The 16,206-nt window shown below is 36.9% G+C and overlaps 1 protein-coding gene across 6 annotated transcripts in view; it reads left to right on the top strand.

Moving 5' to 3' along the window:
- The window catches only part of MALRD1 (MAM and LDL receptor class A domain containing 1), an 846,741-nt gene that overhangs the window by 222,798 nt on the left and 607,737 nt on the right, over positions 1-16,206 (top strand). For all 6 annotated transcript variants that reach the window (XM_087420773.1, XM_087420775.1, XM_087420776.1 and 3 more), the window contains 2 exons: positions 1,475-1,567; positions 3,734-3,941. In XM_087420773.1, coding sequence (XP_087276899.1) covers positions 1,475-1,567; positions 3,734-3,941 — 301 coding nt within the window. The remainder of the gene's footprint in view (positions 1-1,474; positions 1,568-3,733; positions 3,942-16,206) is intronic.

Below are 16,206 nucleotides of genomic sequence, written 5' to 3'. Positions count from 1 at the left end.
GAGAGGTACGGATGCCATCCTCTGCATTTTCACTATATTGGTACATGAAAAATCAATGTATCCTGTGGGTAAGTATTATGAACAATCTGGTCTATCTTTACCAGGCAAATGTTAAATTAACTTGAATGTTTGATAAAAATCTGAAGAAAAATGGGATTATTTCAAAGCATGAAAGCATAGTCATAAATCATAAAGCTCAATTCTGTAGGCAAAAATTTGGAGTACATTATAGACTTTTACTTAGCGTCTTACCTCATGGCATATAGTAACATAATTTTGCATGCACTTTGCAACCTGGAAAATGACCATTAGAGAGATGCATGACATAGTGTACTCTGGAAAACATAAAAAGGTCTTTGACAGAATGACAAGAGAGTCAAAAAGAAATATAATCTCCAGAAAATAACTGTATTGTTTGGTTGTTTGGAACTTGGAATGAATTCTCCCATAGAAAAAAATATGTAAGTTGAGATTGTGCAGAAAAATGTATCTGATAATCTTTTTTTTGCTTTCATATTAAGTGTTTGCCTGTCATTTCTTTCTTTTCTAATATCATGGCAATATTGCAAAATGTAGTGATGTCAGTGGTATCAACATTTAAATAGCTGGTGTTATGAATTGCTATTTAGAATTTCATTTGAAGTACAGTAATTTATTTAAGATTCCATTCAAATTTTTGTTCTGTCATTACTCTCCATCATAAAAAATAGGCATCTTTAGGGGCCAGCCCGGTGGTGTAGTGGTTAAGTTCTTGTGCTCTGCTTCGGCAGCCCAGGGTTCGCAGGTTCAGATCCCAGGCATGCACCTAGCACCTAGGCAAGCCATGCTGTGGCAGCGTCCCATATACAAAATGGAAGAAGATGGGCACACATGTTAGCTCAGGGCTAACCTTCCTCACCCAAAAAAATAAATAAATAAGAAGCTTTACTAATATAGACATGCTTTATTTCTTTGTTATTTTAAAAATACTTTATTTTTATAGGGAAGTTTTAGGTTCACAGCAAAATTAAGAGGAAGGCACAGAGATTTCCCAGTCTATCCCTGTGTCCCACACATGAGCAGCCTCCCCCACGATCAACATCACCCACCAGAGTGGTACATTTGTTACAACTGATGAACCTACATTGAATCATCATTATCACCCAAAGTCCATAGTTTAAATTAGGGTTCCCTCTTGGTGTTGTACTTTCTGTGGGTTTGGACACATATAATGACGTGTCCACCATTATAGTATCATACAGAGTATTTTCACTGCCCTAAAAATCCTCTGTGCTCTAGCTATTCATCTCCACCCCCATTTTCTTCTTTTTCCTTTAAAAGATGTTATATAGGTTTTCACCAATACTTTAGATTCCCTAGTACTTCATATCATATAGGTAGGGTAAACTCTACTAAAATGTAATTAAGAGAGTACATACGTAAGTATGAGAGTAGAATTTGGGGAATGAGGAATGTCTTTTTCTTTGAATCAAAGGAAGAAGAAATATTTTGGACATACAACACATCAACTCACAGAAAATGGGTGAAAGCAGACGTGTTAATACCAGAAAGACTGAAGACATTTAAGGTATAAAAGGGAAAAACAAAATTTTTTATCATAAGTTTTAATTTTTAGCTTTGCAGTAGTGAATTTATCACCTGTTCCTAAGCTTAAATTAGCATTTAAATTAGGGATGTAGACTTGTATATTTAGGGAGAGCAATTACCTACTTGTTTTCATTGTACCTAGCCCTTCTCAGGCCAAATTTCCCCTGAGCAAAGGAGCCGGAGCGTGACACTCTTGTTTAAAGCTTCCTCATTCTCCATGGGCTGCCTGCCTAGCACCCCTCAGCACCATACAGTGCAACCAGGGAAGCAAATTACATTAAGAAGCAGATAAATAATAAAGTAGCATTGAAAATCAGTAGAGTATATGCAAATGTTTTGAATGCAGTAGTTCACATCTTTATAACACATGGATAACTCTACCTATACAGAAACACATCTGAAATATACATATGTTCAGTGGGAATGCTGTCTCTTAAAAAAATTAACTTGGGATTTTGTGTTGTATAGAGAGTTGAGATTGTGCAGAAAATCTATATCTGATAACATTTTTTTACTTTCATATTAAATCTTTGCCGGTTACTTCCTTCTTTTCTAATACAATACAATGGCAATATTGAAAGATAGAAATGACAGTGGGATCAACATTTAAATAGCTGGTATTATTAATTGCTAATTAGAATTTTATTTTTGAAGTGCAGTACTTTATTTAAAATTTCATTCATTTTGTTTTGTATATAGAGTGTATAAATATATTTATATTGGAGTGTGAGTGTAAAATTTGAGACTGATTGTTTGTGTGGCTTTTGAAACCAATTTCATTCCTTTATGCTAATACCACACTCACACATTTTTCTAGGTGTTAAAAGGGAGAACCCCAATGATACTGAACTGTAACCGTACAAATTTTTAGAATCCCGTTTACTGCCGATGTTGGAATTTCTGAACCACAGCATTTTGGTAGCAATCTCAGCAAAGCTGAGGTTTACATGATTGCCTATTGAGTTAACATTTTGACACTATTTTAATTTTTCTAAGCTGATATCTCTCTTTATTTCTGAAAGAGGTACGACATGATTGGAATTTCGTACTTTTTACATAAACTGAATATAAGTTTTGTTATTTAACTCAAAGATAAAACAAAGTAAAATATAAAGAAAATAATTTGGGAGTTATTCTAGGTTTCCAAGTGCACATTAATTAACTTTTCGATAATGGCAGACTTTTGAGATCTAAGTTTAAATTATCAGTTTTTGAAACCCAAACTGATATCATTTCTGCATATCTGATCTTTTGCTGCTATGAAAACATACAGCTGTAGGTCTAATAATTTTTACATGTTTTTACTATAATATTCATTATGGAGAAAGTGTACAGTAGCTTACAAAGTTGTCTTGTTATTAGATATGATTTAAATTTAATATTATTTTCTAGACTAAATTGTTAAATATATCTGCAAACTGAAACTTGATCTGAAGTAATTCTTAACAAACAAATATATATCCCTCGTGTTTTTACAAAGAAGAAAATCTATTCAGAAACTTTAAGCTGGAAGAGACTTTTTGACGAGTAGAATGTGGTTGTTTCACTTGTTAATATTGTAGACCTTTAGAAAAGCTATCAATTTGATTGGAGCAAATGAGATTTATTTCATTTAAGCAGCACTTCTTTGATTATTGGAGAAACTCTTCTTCTATGAATATTAATAGATTTTTATATTTATTCTTTTAAATTTTCTATTCTTCTATTGTGTCCCTTACTATTTGCTTGCTGTTTCCTTTCATGCATTCCAATACTACTTTCAATAGTTAAAAAACCAGATGCAGTTATAGCTCTTGTATAAGTAATGACAATACTTATTCTTTTTCTTGAATATTAAAGAAAGAGAGCTGTGAAGACAATGATCAAGTAACATGTTTGCTGTCAGGGACATTGTTGATGGTTATGTGGGATACTGCATCTCATCTGATCTTGGGTGGTTTCTCAGAGGCCCCAGGGAAAGATTTAATGTGCCCATCAGTCTTACCCATGTGGGTCAGGCTTCTCAAATAGAAACTTTTAATTAACTGATAAAACTTGCTCTTTAGACAGGCATTTTTCTCAATAATTATTTAATCTCTATTATCCTTCTTTTTTCTCTTTTAAAAGAGATTATAAACTCATAAATTGTTCATTTTTTTTCCTAAAGATTATTTTTGAAGGGGCTATTTTGAGCCAGGAAGGATTTATTGGGCTCGATCAGCTCTGGGTCTATGCCTGTGCACAGGCCCCATCCAGAAAGCTTTGCTCCGCAGATGAATTCACCTGTGTCAGCGGCCAGTGCATCGCCCAAGAATCGGTCTGTGACTCTCGGCAGGACTGCTCTGATGAGAGCGATGAAGACCCGGTGACCTGCTGTAAGTCAATTAACGGTTTACTCTTTCACATGCACACATTTGTGACTGTGGTTGGATTTAAAATAGTCTTTGTTTTGAGCAAGGTCAAGTGAATATGTATGAAATAAAATAAATGTGCATTCTCATTCTGAAGCTATTAGCACGGTTCGTTGTGGGAGTCTCTAGGGTAATTTAATGTTTTGGTGCTTGTTGCTAACACTGCAAAACCTCTCTGTTTGTTCAATAAATGAATAGTTGTGATTAGTAGTGTGTGTGTGTGAGTGTAAATGTGTGTTAAAGAGGAAAATGGGTGGGAGTCTCTTTGTACTTTTCCCTTTGGAGACATATTACGAATTGCTAACATTTATTAAATATAGGGTTTTTTCCATTCTGACCAATTATGTAGAAAGCTGTGAGGAGGGGGGTAAAGAGGAAGAGGGCTGCATGGCAGCCTCTTACAGTTGGTCTTCCTGACTGGGCAGAAAAGACCCAACACCTGCCTTTTAGGCCTTGTATGGAGAGTCTTTGATAGGAGTAATGACAAGAAATCCCATTACTATGCAAGCCTAGTCATATTTAAAAGGAAATATAATTTAATTTACAACCCACATGATGGTTCTCAGATGAGGTAACTTAGCAACTAAGATACTATGTCTCTTTAGAAATGATGAATTCCAACTAAATGAATCCAATTCCTATAGTGCAAAAGAGTCGGTTTTTTTAATTATTAAAAATTTGACATTTATTTTGCTGCAGTGTTTTATTTTAGTGAGGTATTTGGTTGAGCAAGAGAAAAATATTGCAACAAGATAAATGCCATCTTTTTAATGGAAAGCTCTTTATACAATATGCTTCTGTCGATGGGTGAGTAAGGCTTTTATTAAGAGCAATGGAGAGGGATGTAAGAAAGAGGAGATGGGAAAGCAAGGGAGAAATCCTCTACCTGTTTGTTTGTAAATAGCAGTTCCATTAATTCCTCAAACACCTACCTTTAAACACTAGAATTAAACAAAATAATCTACTTACCAATATGATTTGGATAAAGTTTTTCGGTGCTGTCTTTTATCATTCAAAAAAAAAAAAACACACACACACATGAGAACAGTACATTTTCTCTAATATAAGTGTGAGATTCCTTTCTGTGCTCTATTTAAATTTTTTACAGACAATTTGGTTCATTTCTTTTGGAGAAATTCACCTGTCTAACAATTGGCCTTAATCTCAATTTCAATAAATGAAAGTAAATACATTTCCTGTCTATTCGATTGTACATCTTGAAACCCTTCTTTTCTCCCTTTTTTTCCTATAGTAAAGGGTTCTTTATGCTCTCCTTTTAATTGATTTTCTTAATCGAATTGAAGTATTAGTAGATATTTTAGCATTTGATTTTGGACATATTTTCCCATTTCTCTTCCTTTATTGAAGTTTCATTGATTAAATATCTGGCATTTTCCCAGTAGAGTATACCTTGAAACCATTCTGCTATTTCCTTTGTGTGAATGCAGGGAAGGGACAGATGTTTGTGCTTATCGACAAATAGTGTTTACTTCTTAGTCTGTTAAGTTTTCCAAATAATGTAACCTCATTTGATCAAAGAAAACCTAGCATGCTTACTTAATTGAGATAAACTTGATATAGGACATATGACCAAAAAATGTAGCCATATTACAAAATATTTATATATTTTGATGTATATATACCTATATATGTATAGGTATATATTTTTGGTGAGGAAGACTAGCCCCAAGCTAACATCTGTTGCCAATCCTCCTCTTTTTGCTGAGGAAGATTGGCCCTGGGCTAACATCCGTGTCCATCTTCCTCTACTTTATATGTGGGACGCCTGCCATAGCATGGCTTGACGAGCGGTGCGTCGGTGCTCGCCAGGAATCCTAACCTGTGAACCCCCTGCTGCCGAAGTGGAGCATGTGAACTTAGCCACTTCGCCACCTGGCCGGCCCCTGTATATCTATATATTTTGATGTCAACCTGAGTATTTCATAGAAATATTTGTATAATCATTTTTGCTTCAAGGAAATTATTCATATAGCACTTGAATTTTTAGAATTGATATACCATTACAAGATTCTCTGCACCAAAGTATTTAATATATTTATGCATATATATACACATGCATATGTATATTATTACAAAATAAGAGAGGCTTCCCTTTGAAATTTAAAACCATTTTGAAAGATTTTACACATATTTTTAAATTTATATTTTACAAATTTTAATTTGTAAAACAAAGTTGTTTTTTTTCTTTTTCTGTGAGGAAGACCAACCCTGAGCTAACATCCAATGCCAATCCTCCTCTCTTTTGCTGAGGAAGACCAGCCCTGGGCTAACACTGGTGCCCATCTTCCTCTACATTATATGGGACGCCGCCACAGCATGTCTTAACAAGCGGTGCGTGAGTGCTCGCCTGGGATCGGAACCGGCGAACCCTGGGCCCTGACGCTGAGCGCGCCCACTTAACCACTTGCGCCAGCTGGCAGGCCCCAAAACAAAGTTTTTTATAAGTAGAATTTCCAGGTTTATGAAACACAAGAAGAAATGCTTTTATATCTTCTTTTTATCCTACTTTGGGATGAATCTCTAGGATGGTTTAGATCATATATATAATTTGAACAGCACCAGGAATACCATATTCTGGAGACTTAGTAAATATTAGCTTGTGAATATTGTCCATTGGTATGCTATCGTCAGCGTGTTTTCCCCAAAAGGCACACTCACTCAGGTGTTCTTTCGTTACCAAATTCCTCTTAGTTTTAGATACTATTTTAACAAATGTACTTGACTGAGCCTCTAGCTCAGTGCCTTTTCAAAAGCAGTTCATTATAAAGGGGACGTGGGTTTTGCTAGAGTGCTGCTTCCGTGGTGTACCTCATGAACCAGCAGCGTCCGTGTTACCTGGGAGCTCCTTGTTAACGCAGAACCTCAGGCCACAGCCCAGTCTTTCAGAACCAAACGTTGCATTTAAGAATGTCGCAGGTGATTCGTCTGCATATTAAAGTTGAGAACCACTGTGCCCAAGAGGCTTCAGAAATGAAAAGACAGCTGAGAGAGAAAACAGATGGCATATTAAAAAAATAGACTTAAGAAAAGGCAAACTAGTCAGAGACCTTTCACGATAGAAGCAAAAACTCTCAGTATTTACTAATCCCTAAGAGCATTACTAAAAGAACAAACGATAGCTTTTTTTAACAGTTTTATTAAGGTGCAATTGATGTAGGAAAAGCTACACCTAATTCATGTATACAATTTGATGAGTTTGGACATATGCATACACCTGTGAAACCATCACCATACCCTTCACTTCCAAAAGTTTTCCTCGCGTCTTTTTTTTTTGTAGTAAGTACACAACATGAGATATACCCTCCTAACTTGGCGGGGCTGTGCTTACGGCTGCCCTGGGGGTACGAGGTGCTGGACGGTTACACGTGCCGGCGTGCGCCCCCTGCGCTCACGTACCTCTACCCGCAGGCCGCCAAGGGCAAGGGCACGCGGGCGGGGGCTGCCCTCCCGCTGCCTCCTCCTCCTCATCCCCGGGGGGGACGGCCGCGTCGTCTTTCCCGGGCCCCGGGCAGCTGACGGCCGTCGAGTACTGCGACAGCTACCAGCGGGTACCGTTTATGGCCCTCCTGTCGCAGGCGAGCCCCAGCCTCCATGCAGGCGACCCCGCTCCGCGACATCTCGGGGCCGTGCTGCGCGGGGCGGCGACCCCGGCCCCCCGCCGGCCTCAGCACCCCGCAGCCGCCGCGGGGCTCGGAGCAGGGCGGCCCCGGAGCGGCGCCCGCGCCCTCCGCCAGGCACTCGCCCGGGGCCTCGCGCCGCCTTCCGGGCAGGGGCCGAGACCGCGGCGGCGGGCAGAGGCCCGGGCGCCGGAGGGAGAGCGAGGGCCACCACCTCAGGGGCCCCGAGGGGGAGCGGTGTCGGCCAGGAAGGCCCCCCAAAGGCCCAGGCCGCGGTGCGGGCGCGCTGCGAGCGGCAGGTGGACGGCGAGGAGGCGGCGCCGGCGCGCGCCGGGAGGCCCGGGCCGCTTCTTGGAGCAGAGACACGGCTGTCACCGCTGCAAGGGCTCAGCATCCGATGGGCAAGTGCCTATGCGGGGAGTGTACGGGCACTGACGACGTTCACTTCAAGCCCTGTTGCAGAACTTGTCGGAAGTCTCATAACCCTTGCTGAGTGGAGGATACCCCTGCCCACGCTGTAATCAGACTAGATGCCCCTGCCTGGTAAGACTTAGCCACGTGGACCCTAAAGGCTCCATGATCGCCATCTATGAGGGAGATGCAAGGCGAATGCCCAGCCTGGGACAGCGCTTTCAGCTTCAAATACATCATTTAAATGAATCTAATAAATGGTCCTGCCCAACGTGTGCTAGGGGAGCAGACAAGTGAGCTTGTTTCCATGCCCCTTCTTTCTGCCTCTCCCTTCTCAAAAGACTTCATGAAAGGCTGGGTTTTTGACAAAGCCTTTAAATAAAAGTATTGCAAAACAATTGACAAATGCACAGTATGGTATTATTGACGGCAGGCACTATGCTGTACAGATTTCTAGAACTGATTCATCTTGCATAACTGAAATGTTATACCCATTGAACAACAGGTCCTCATTTCTCTGTCCCCCAGGCCCTGGTAACCACTGATCTATTCTCTGCTTCTATGATTTTGAGTATTTTAGATACCTCATATAAGTGGAATCGTTATGCTACGTGAAGTAAGCCAGTCACAGAAAGATAAATACTGTATAAAATAAATACTGTATAAAATAAGAATAAAATACATATGCAATATATTTTTTAAATATTTCTAATAAAATAATTAAAATATGTGCCAAACATATCTAAAGGTGTACATTGTCCAGCTGAACAATTTACATATAAAATGTACCTAATTTTCAGACACATGCTACAACATGGATGAACCTTGATGACATTATGCTAGCTGAAATAAGCCAGTCACAAAAGGACAAATATTGTATAATTCTACTTATATAAGCTACCTAAAGGAGTCAAATTCTTAGATACAGAAAGTAGGATGGTGGTTGGCAGGGGCCAAGGCGAGGAAAAATGGAGAGTCAGTGTTTAATGGGTATGGAGTTACTTTGGGAAGATGAAAAAGTTCTGGCGTTGCATGATGGTGATGGTTGTACAACAGTGTGAAAGTACTTAATGCCACCAAACTGTACACTTAAAAATGGTTAAAAAGGTTAACTTTATGCTATGTATATTTTACCACAATAGAATTTTGAAAAAATATATATATAATTTCCATATAGAAATTTCCATATAGAAAATGACTGTCTGTGTGTTCCAAAAAGAATGGAAGGATGGATAGATCTGTGTTCAAAGCAGTTTGGAAAATTCTGTGGGAGAAAAGTTCTTTTAATTGTAGGACTTTTTAGAGCATTAAAATTGCTAAAATAAGTTGTGAAACTTAAAAGGAGAAGTTGGTACAATATTCAAGTGAAAGAAGTTAAAACCAAGAATCCAATGCAATGCAATTTAATTTTTACTGTGATACTGTCTGTGGATGTCTTTCATATTTTGAAAAAAATTACTGAATACTGAAATACCTCCTGAGGGCAAGAAAAATAAATATGTATGTTTAGTGGAGAAAATATCTTTGTGGTTTCTCAATAAATATTAACAAAATGTTTATATAATCATATTAAAATCTAATATATGCCTATTGAATGGAACGTTCTCCATTCATTCCCATATATATCATTTTCTTATATAATAGAGAACTGATTTACTTCTGAACTGGAGGATTCATAAATATTTTAATTTTCATGATCCTGCAGAATTTTCCTCAGCTGCCACATGAAGTTCTTTCCCTCCTGCCAATATGCTGCAGTGATTAAATATGCAAGAGAAAGCTTTGTCATAATTTAAAAATATTACTCTGATGAACTCAGTGAAATTTCACTAAAATTATGAACAGTGGTATATCTCATGCTCTGATTAGAAATGGTGAATGTTCTATAATCACAGAACTTTAAATAAAAGCAACCAAATAATCAAAACCACTGTTTATAATGAATACATTTTGTTTGTAATATGAGTAGATGATTTTTTAGATTTTAGAAATATTCAGCATTTAATGTATATGGTATCATAAAGCATTTATTAGTTGCCAGAATGTGTTTGGCCCTCCTGGTTTTCTTCAAATATTTATAACTCCACCTTAAACTTTTTGAATTGTGTAGGGGAAATATTAATGGAAGAACTTCAACTTTGGTGGCTGGAATTTGACTTATATTTTATAGTGCAGTTAAGTTCTAGAATACTTAGCTTTAAAAAAAGTCCTTTGAAGTGTACTGGAACAGAGGTCATGGGTAACAATAGCAATGCACCAAGATTTTTACAGAGGTGATTGCATCATTTTGCTTTCACATATCTTTATGGTGATAGATTTTAAAAATTCTCATTTTTCAAAGGACAGTAGTGTTTAGTTTTCTGTGCAAAGTGCAATGATTGACATTTTAACTGATAAGACATCCAGGTAATGAAAGAAATGCTTTGAACTTTTCTGCTAAAGCCAAATCTCAACATTTATTCAATCCAAAATTATTTTGTCTTGAAACCTTCTTCACGTCTTTGCAGTTGAGTGACACAGGCACAGTTGTGAAGGGTCTGTCGAAGGGTTGGTGATGCTTGGGTCCTGTTGTACTTTCCATATCCACACTCATTGGTCTTATAGTCATTTCACACCACTGCCTAGTTGGGGAATAGGATGGTTACTTCAGTGGCCATCTGCAGTGAATAAAGTTGTTATTTGCATGGACTTGCTTCCTTTGTGTATCAGTGTATATGTATAATTTATTGCCCTGATAGGGCAATATTGAATTTATTGCCCAAACAAGGACACTTGAGAGGAAAAAGGAGAGGTATTAATTACTATGCTAGGACAACAGGCATAAATTGGTGCAATCCTGGGCCAATCCAAATGTGTGGTCACTCTACCCATGGAAGATTTTGTGTTCCAGGGAATTGTGTCTCTAAGAATTGAGGGGACCCTTGAGGGGGAGGTGGAAGAGTTCCTTGACCAAGTTCACAACCAAGAATTTGGAACTTTTAAGCACATTTTAGAGGTCAAGTATGTATTTCAAACCTTGCATATTTCTGCACTCTACCACTTGACCTAGAAGAGCTAGGAGGTGGCCTAGTAGGTGGCAAAGTTCACAGAGGACCAAGAAACTAGTCCTGGATGCCCAGGGAGATAGTCACAGCTAGGTCACAGGTGCTTAAGACTATGTCAAAAACCAGAAGAGACTCCTTTGAGGAGTATTTGTCAATAGCAGTAACCTAAAAACTCTGTAGCCAGAGCTGAGAAAAGAAAAACATATTCAGAAGCAGATTTCCAGTTAGGTATATGAGTGAATGGCATTTCCTGTCATATTGATTCACCATTAGGTAGTGTACAACATTTTTTCTTTATTATACTATAGTTAATATGCTTGTTTTTATGTTTTGGGAAATCCATTTAAGGGAGAAAATAATATTTGCTTATAAAGAAAAAATACCTTTCATTATATATCCATTATATGATTGTCTAAACAAGCATAGCTCTGAGATCTAAACATTTAATTTACATATAGAGAAAATTTAAGTGGCATCGTTATTTGTATAGTGCACTTCAGTGTTTTAAGAGGTGACACGTTAGTGATGAAATATCTGGTCATGAAATCAGGCATCCCTGTTTATAGAAATTTGGAGGTCCTTTGATTATTAAGATATAGTGAGCTTATTCAATATACCAGTCAAATTGGTCATATTATTTAAAATAGAAAATAATGGTTAGGAGCAAGTATAGGTAATGGAGTCTTTTTAATTATAAGACAGAGTCCCTGGTTTAGGGAGGCTTCAAAATATAAGCTTTGGCATCAGTTCAAAGCCTGGATGTTCCATTTACTAAAATTTACCATAGGCAAGTTGCTTAGTGGTAAAGTTCCATTTTTCTCTTTTGGGGATAATTACACTTACTGTGGAGGGTATTTGTGAAGACTAATGGCAACATATGCAAAATACCTGGCACATACTTGGAGCTCAGTGGTAACATGTCAATTGTTATTGTTAGTAAAGATAGCAGCATTATGATGTTAGGGAGCTTGTCAAAACTTTAGGTGTTTTCTGACCAAGAATTATTTTGTCCTCTTTCCCACTAATATAAAAATGCCTCTGCCTAAAGAGGAATATTAGGAATTAAGCTTAAAATTAATTGTATTTTATCCCCCAAACTACTTTCTAAGATAGGCCGATACTATGATTCTAATTTTAGGAAAAGCAAATTTAAGCACATAAAAACCAATTTCTTGAAAGCACAAATTAAGTTGTTAAAATTTCTAGTTTACTGCCCAGTCCTCTGCAACTTGCTGTTTTTTTCCACTAATTTGGTGACAAAGCTGGGAAAGACACCTGTAAAGCTTACCCCAAATCCTGACTTTCTCTAGAACTAGTTCTTTTGTGATAAAGGTAGGAATTTAAGTGTTTTCCAACTTTTTACTTGTATGTTAAGAGGGAAATAAAGCAAAGTTCAGAATATCTAATTTGTCTGCAATTCCAAAGCGGCTACACATTTTTTTTTCTTTGAGAAATTGTTAAAATAGCATAATTGAATGAATACCAAGGTGTGATCTCAAGCTCTTCAGGTGTCCAGAATTAATTTACATTCCTTCCTTTCAAATAGATTTTTTTTACCACCATTTCAGCAGGTGAATCTTGTTCATCTTGGCAGGTGAAGTAGTTACTCCCTGAAAAGCTGTAGAGTTTCACCTTGCATCATTAAATATAATGGAGATGGCCAACCGGGAGGAAATGTGCTAGACTCATACATAGAAAAATATAGATGGGCGTGCCTCGCAAACACATGTAAAACTTTGTGAGGTTGGAAAAAGTAAAACTATTCTGATAATAAGAAAACATTATTTTTTGTTGATGGTTTCCTTTGCTGTGCAGAAGCTTTTTAGTTTCATGTAGTCCCATTTGTTTATTTTTTCTACTGTTTCTCTTGCCCGGTCAGACATGGTGCTTGAAAATACGTTGCTAAGACCTGAGGTCAAAGAGTGTACTGCCTATGTTTTCTTCTAGGAGTTTCATGGTTTCAGGTCTTACATTCAGGTCTTGAATCCATTTGGAGTTAATTTTTGTGTATGGTGTAAGGTAAGGGTCTACTTTCATTTTTTTGCATGTGGCTGTCCATTTTTCCCAACACCATTTGTTGAAGAGACTTTCTTTTCCCCATTGTATGTTCTTGGCTCCTTTATCGAAAATTAGCTGTCCATAGATGTGTGGGTTTAGTTCTGGGCTTTGATTCTATTCTATTGATCTGTGTGTCTGTTTTTGTGCCAGTACCATGCTGTTTTGGTTGCTATAGCTTTGTAGTATATTTTGAAATCAGGGAGTGTGATACCTCCAGCTTTGTTCTTTTTTCTCAGGATTCCTTTAGCTATTCAGGGTCTTTTGTTATTCCATATGAATTTTAGGATTCTTTTTTCTATTTCTGTGAAAAGTGTTGTTGGAACTTTGATAGGCATTGCACTGAATCTATAAGTTGCTCTAGGAAGTATGGACATCATAGCTATGTTAATTCTTCCAATCCAAGAGCACGAAATATCTTTCCATTTCTTTGTGTATTCTTCAATTTCTTTCAACAATGTTTTATAGTTTTCAGTGTACAGATCTTTCACCTCTTTGGTTAAGTTTATTCCTAGGTATTTTATTCTTTTTGTTGCAATTGTAAATGGGATTGTATTCTTAATTTCTCTTTCTGCTGCATCATTGTTAGTGTATAGAAACTCAACTGATTTTTGTATGTTGATTTTGTATCCTGCAACTTTACTGTATTCATTTACTATTTCTAAAAGATTTTTAGTGGATTCCTTTGGGTTTTCTATATATAAAATCATGTCATCTGCAAATAGTGAGAGTTTCACTTCTTCCTTTCCAATTTGGATCCCTTTTATTTCTTTCTCTTGCCTGATTGCTCTGGCTAGGACTTCCAGTACTATGTTAAATAGGAATGGTGAAAGTGGGCATCCTTGTCTGGTTCCTGTTCTTAGAGAGATAGCTTTCAGTTTTTCACCCTTGAGAATGATATTAGCTGTGGGTTTGTCATATATGGCCTTTATTATGTTGAGGTAGTTTCCTTCTATACCCATTTTATTCAGAGTTTTTATCATAAATGGATGCTGTATCTTGTCAAATGCTTTCCCTGCATCTATTGAGATGATCATGTGATTTTTATTCTTCATTTTATTAATGTGGGGTATCACGTTGATTGATTTACCAATGTTGAACCATTCCTGCATCCCTGGAATAAATCCCCCCTGATCATTGTGTATAATCTATTTAATGTATTGTTGTATGCGATTTGCTGGTATTTTGTTGAGGATTTTTGCATCGATGTTCATCAGTGATATTGGCTTGTAATTTACTTTTTTTGTGTTGTCCTTGTCTGGTTTTGGTATCAGGGTAATATCGCCTTTGTAGAATGAGCTAGGGAGCTTCCCCTAGCTCCTCAATTTTTTGGAAGAGTTTGAGAAGGATAGGTATTAAGTCTTCTTTGAATGTTTGGTAGAATTCACCAGGGAAGCCCTCTGGTCCTGGCCTTTTATTTTGGGGGAGGTTTTTTGATTACTGTTTCAATCTCCTTACTCATGATTGGTCTATTCAAATTATCTATTTCTTCTTGATCCAGTTTTGGAAGGTTGTATGATTCTAAGGATTTATCCATTTCTTCCAGATTGTCCAATTTGTTGGCATATAGCTTTTCATAGTATTCTCTTATAATCTTTTGTATTTCTGAGGTCCGTTGTAATTTCTTCTTTTTCATTTCTGATTTTACTTATTTGCACCTTCTCTCTTTTTTTCTTGGTAAGTCTAGCTAAAGGTTTGTCATTCTTTTTTTTATCTTTTCAAAGAACCAGCTCTTGGTTTTATTAATTTTTTCCAATGATCTTTTAGTCTCTATTTCATTTATTTCTGCTCTGATTTTCATTATTTCCCTTCTTCTACTGATTTTGGGCTTCTTTTGTTCTTCTTTTTCAAGTTCCTTTAGGTGCACTGTTAGATTGTTTATTTGAGATTTTTCTTGTTTGTTGAGATACACGTGTATTGCTATAAACTCCCCTCTTAGAACTGCTGTTGCTGTATCCCATAAATTCTGGCATGTCGTATTTTCATTTTGATTTGTCTCCAGATATTCTTTGATTTCTCCTTTGATTTCTTTGTTGACCCAATCTTTGTTCAGTAGCATTTTGTTTAATCTCCACTTATTTGTGCATTTTCTGATTTTCTTCTTATAGTTGATTTCTAGTTTCATACCGTTGTGGTCAGAAAAGATGCTTGGTGTTATTTCAATCTTCTTAAATTTACAGAGACTTGTTTTGTGGCCTAATTTGTGATCAATCCTGGAGAATGTTCCATGTGCATTTGAAAAGAATGTGTATTCTTCAGTTTTTGGGTGGAATGTTCTGTATATATCTACTAGGTCCATCTGTTCCAGTGTGTCGTTTAAGGCCAATCTTTCCTTATTGATCTTCTTTTTGGATGATCTATCCGTTGTTGTAAGTGGAGTGGTAAAGTCCCCTACTATTATTGTGTTACTGTCTATTTCTCTTTTTATATCTGTTAATAATTGTTTTATATATTTAGGTGCTCCTACTTTGGGTGCATAGGTATTTACAAGTGTTATATCCTCTTGTTGGATTGTTCCCTTGATCTTTATGTGCCCTTCTTTGTCTCTTGTTACAGTTTTTGTTTTAAAGTCTGTTTTGTCTGATAGGAGTATTGCTACCCCAGCTTTCTCTTCATTGTTATTTGCATGGAATATCTTTTTCCATTCCTTCACTTTCAGTTTGTGAGTGTCTCTAGGTCTGAAGTGTATCTCTTGTATGCAGCATATATATGGGTCTTGTTTCTTTATCCAGTCAGCCACCCTATGCCTTTTAATTGGAGCATTTAGTTCATTGACGTTTAAAGTAGCTATTGATAAGTATGTACTTACTGCCATTTTTTAACTTTTTTTTTCTCGGTGTTTTAGTAGTTCTTCTCTGTTCCTTTCTTCTTCTCTTGCTCTCTTCTGTTGTGGTTTGATGGTTTTCTTTAATATTATGTTTGGGTTCCTTTCTCTTAGTTTTTGTGTATTTATTATCATTTTCTGGTTTGTGATTACCATGGGTTTCATATACAGTAACCTACGTATATATCAATCTATATTAAGTTGATGGTCTCTTTGGTTTGACCACTGTGTGAAACCTCTACTCTTTAACTCACCTC

The sequence above is a fragment of the Ceratotherium simum genome, chromosome 32 (assembly GCF_057802395.1).
Source record: "Ceratotherium simum simum isolate JZ-2026a chromosome 32, ASM5780239v1, whole genome shotgun sequence".
Lineage (NCBI taxonomy): Eukaryota > Metazoa > Chordata > Mammalia > Perissodactyla > Rhinocerotidae > Ceratotherium > Ceratotherium simum.
This window is presented reverse-complemented; position numbering and strand designations above follow the sequence as displayed.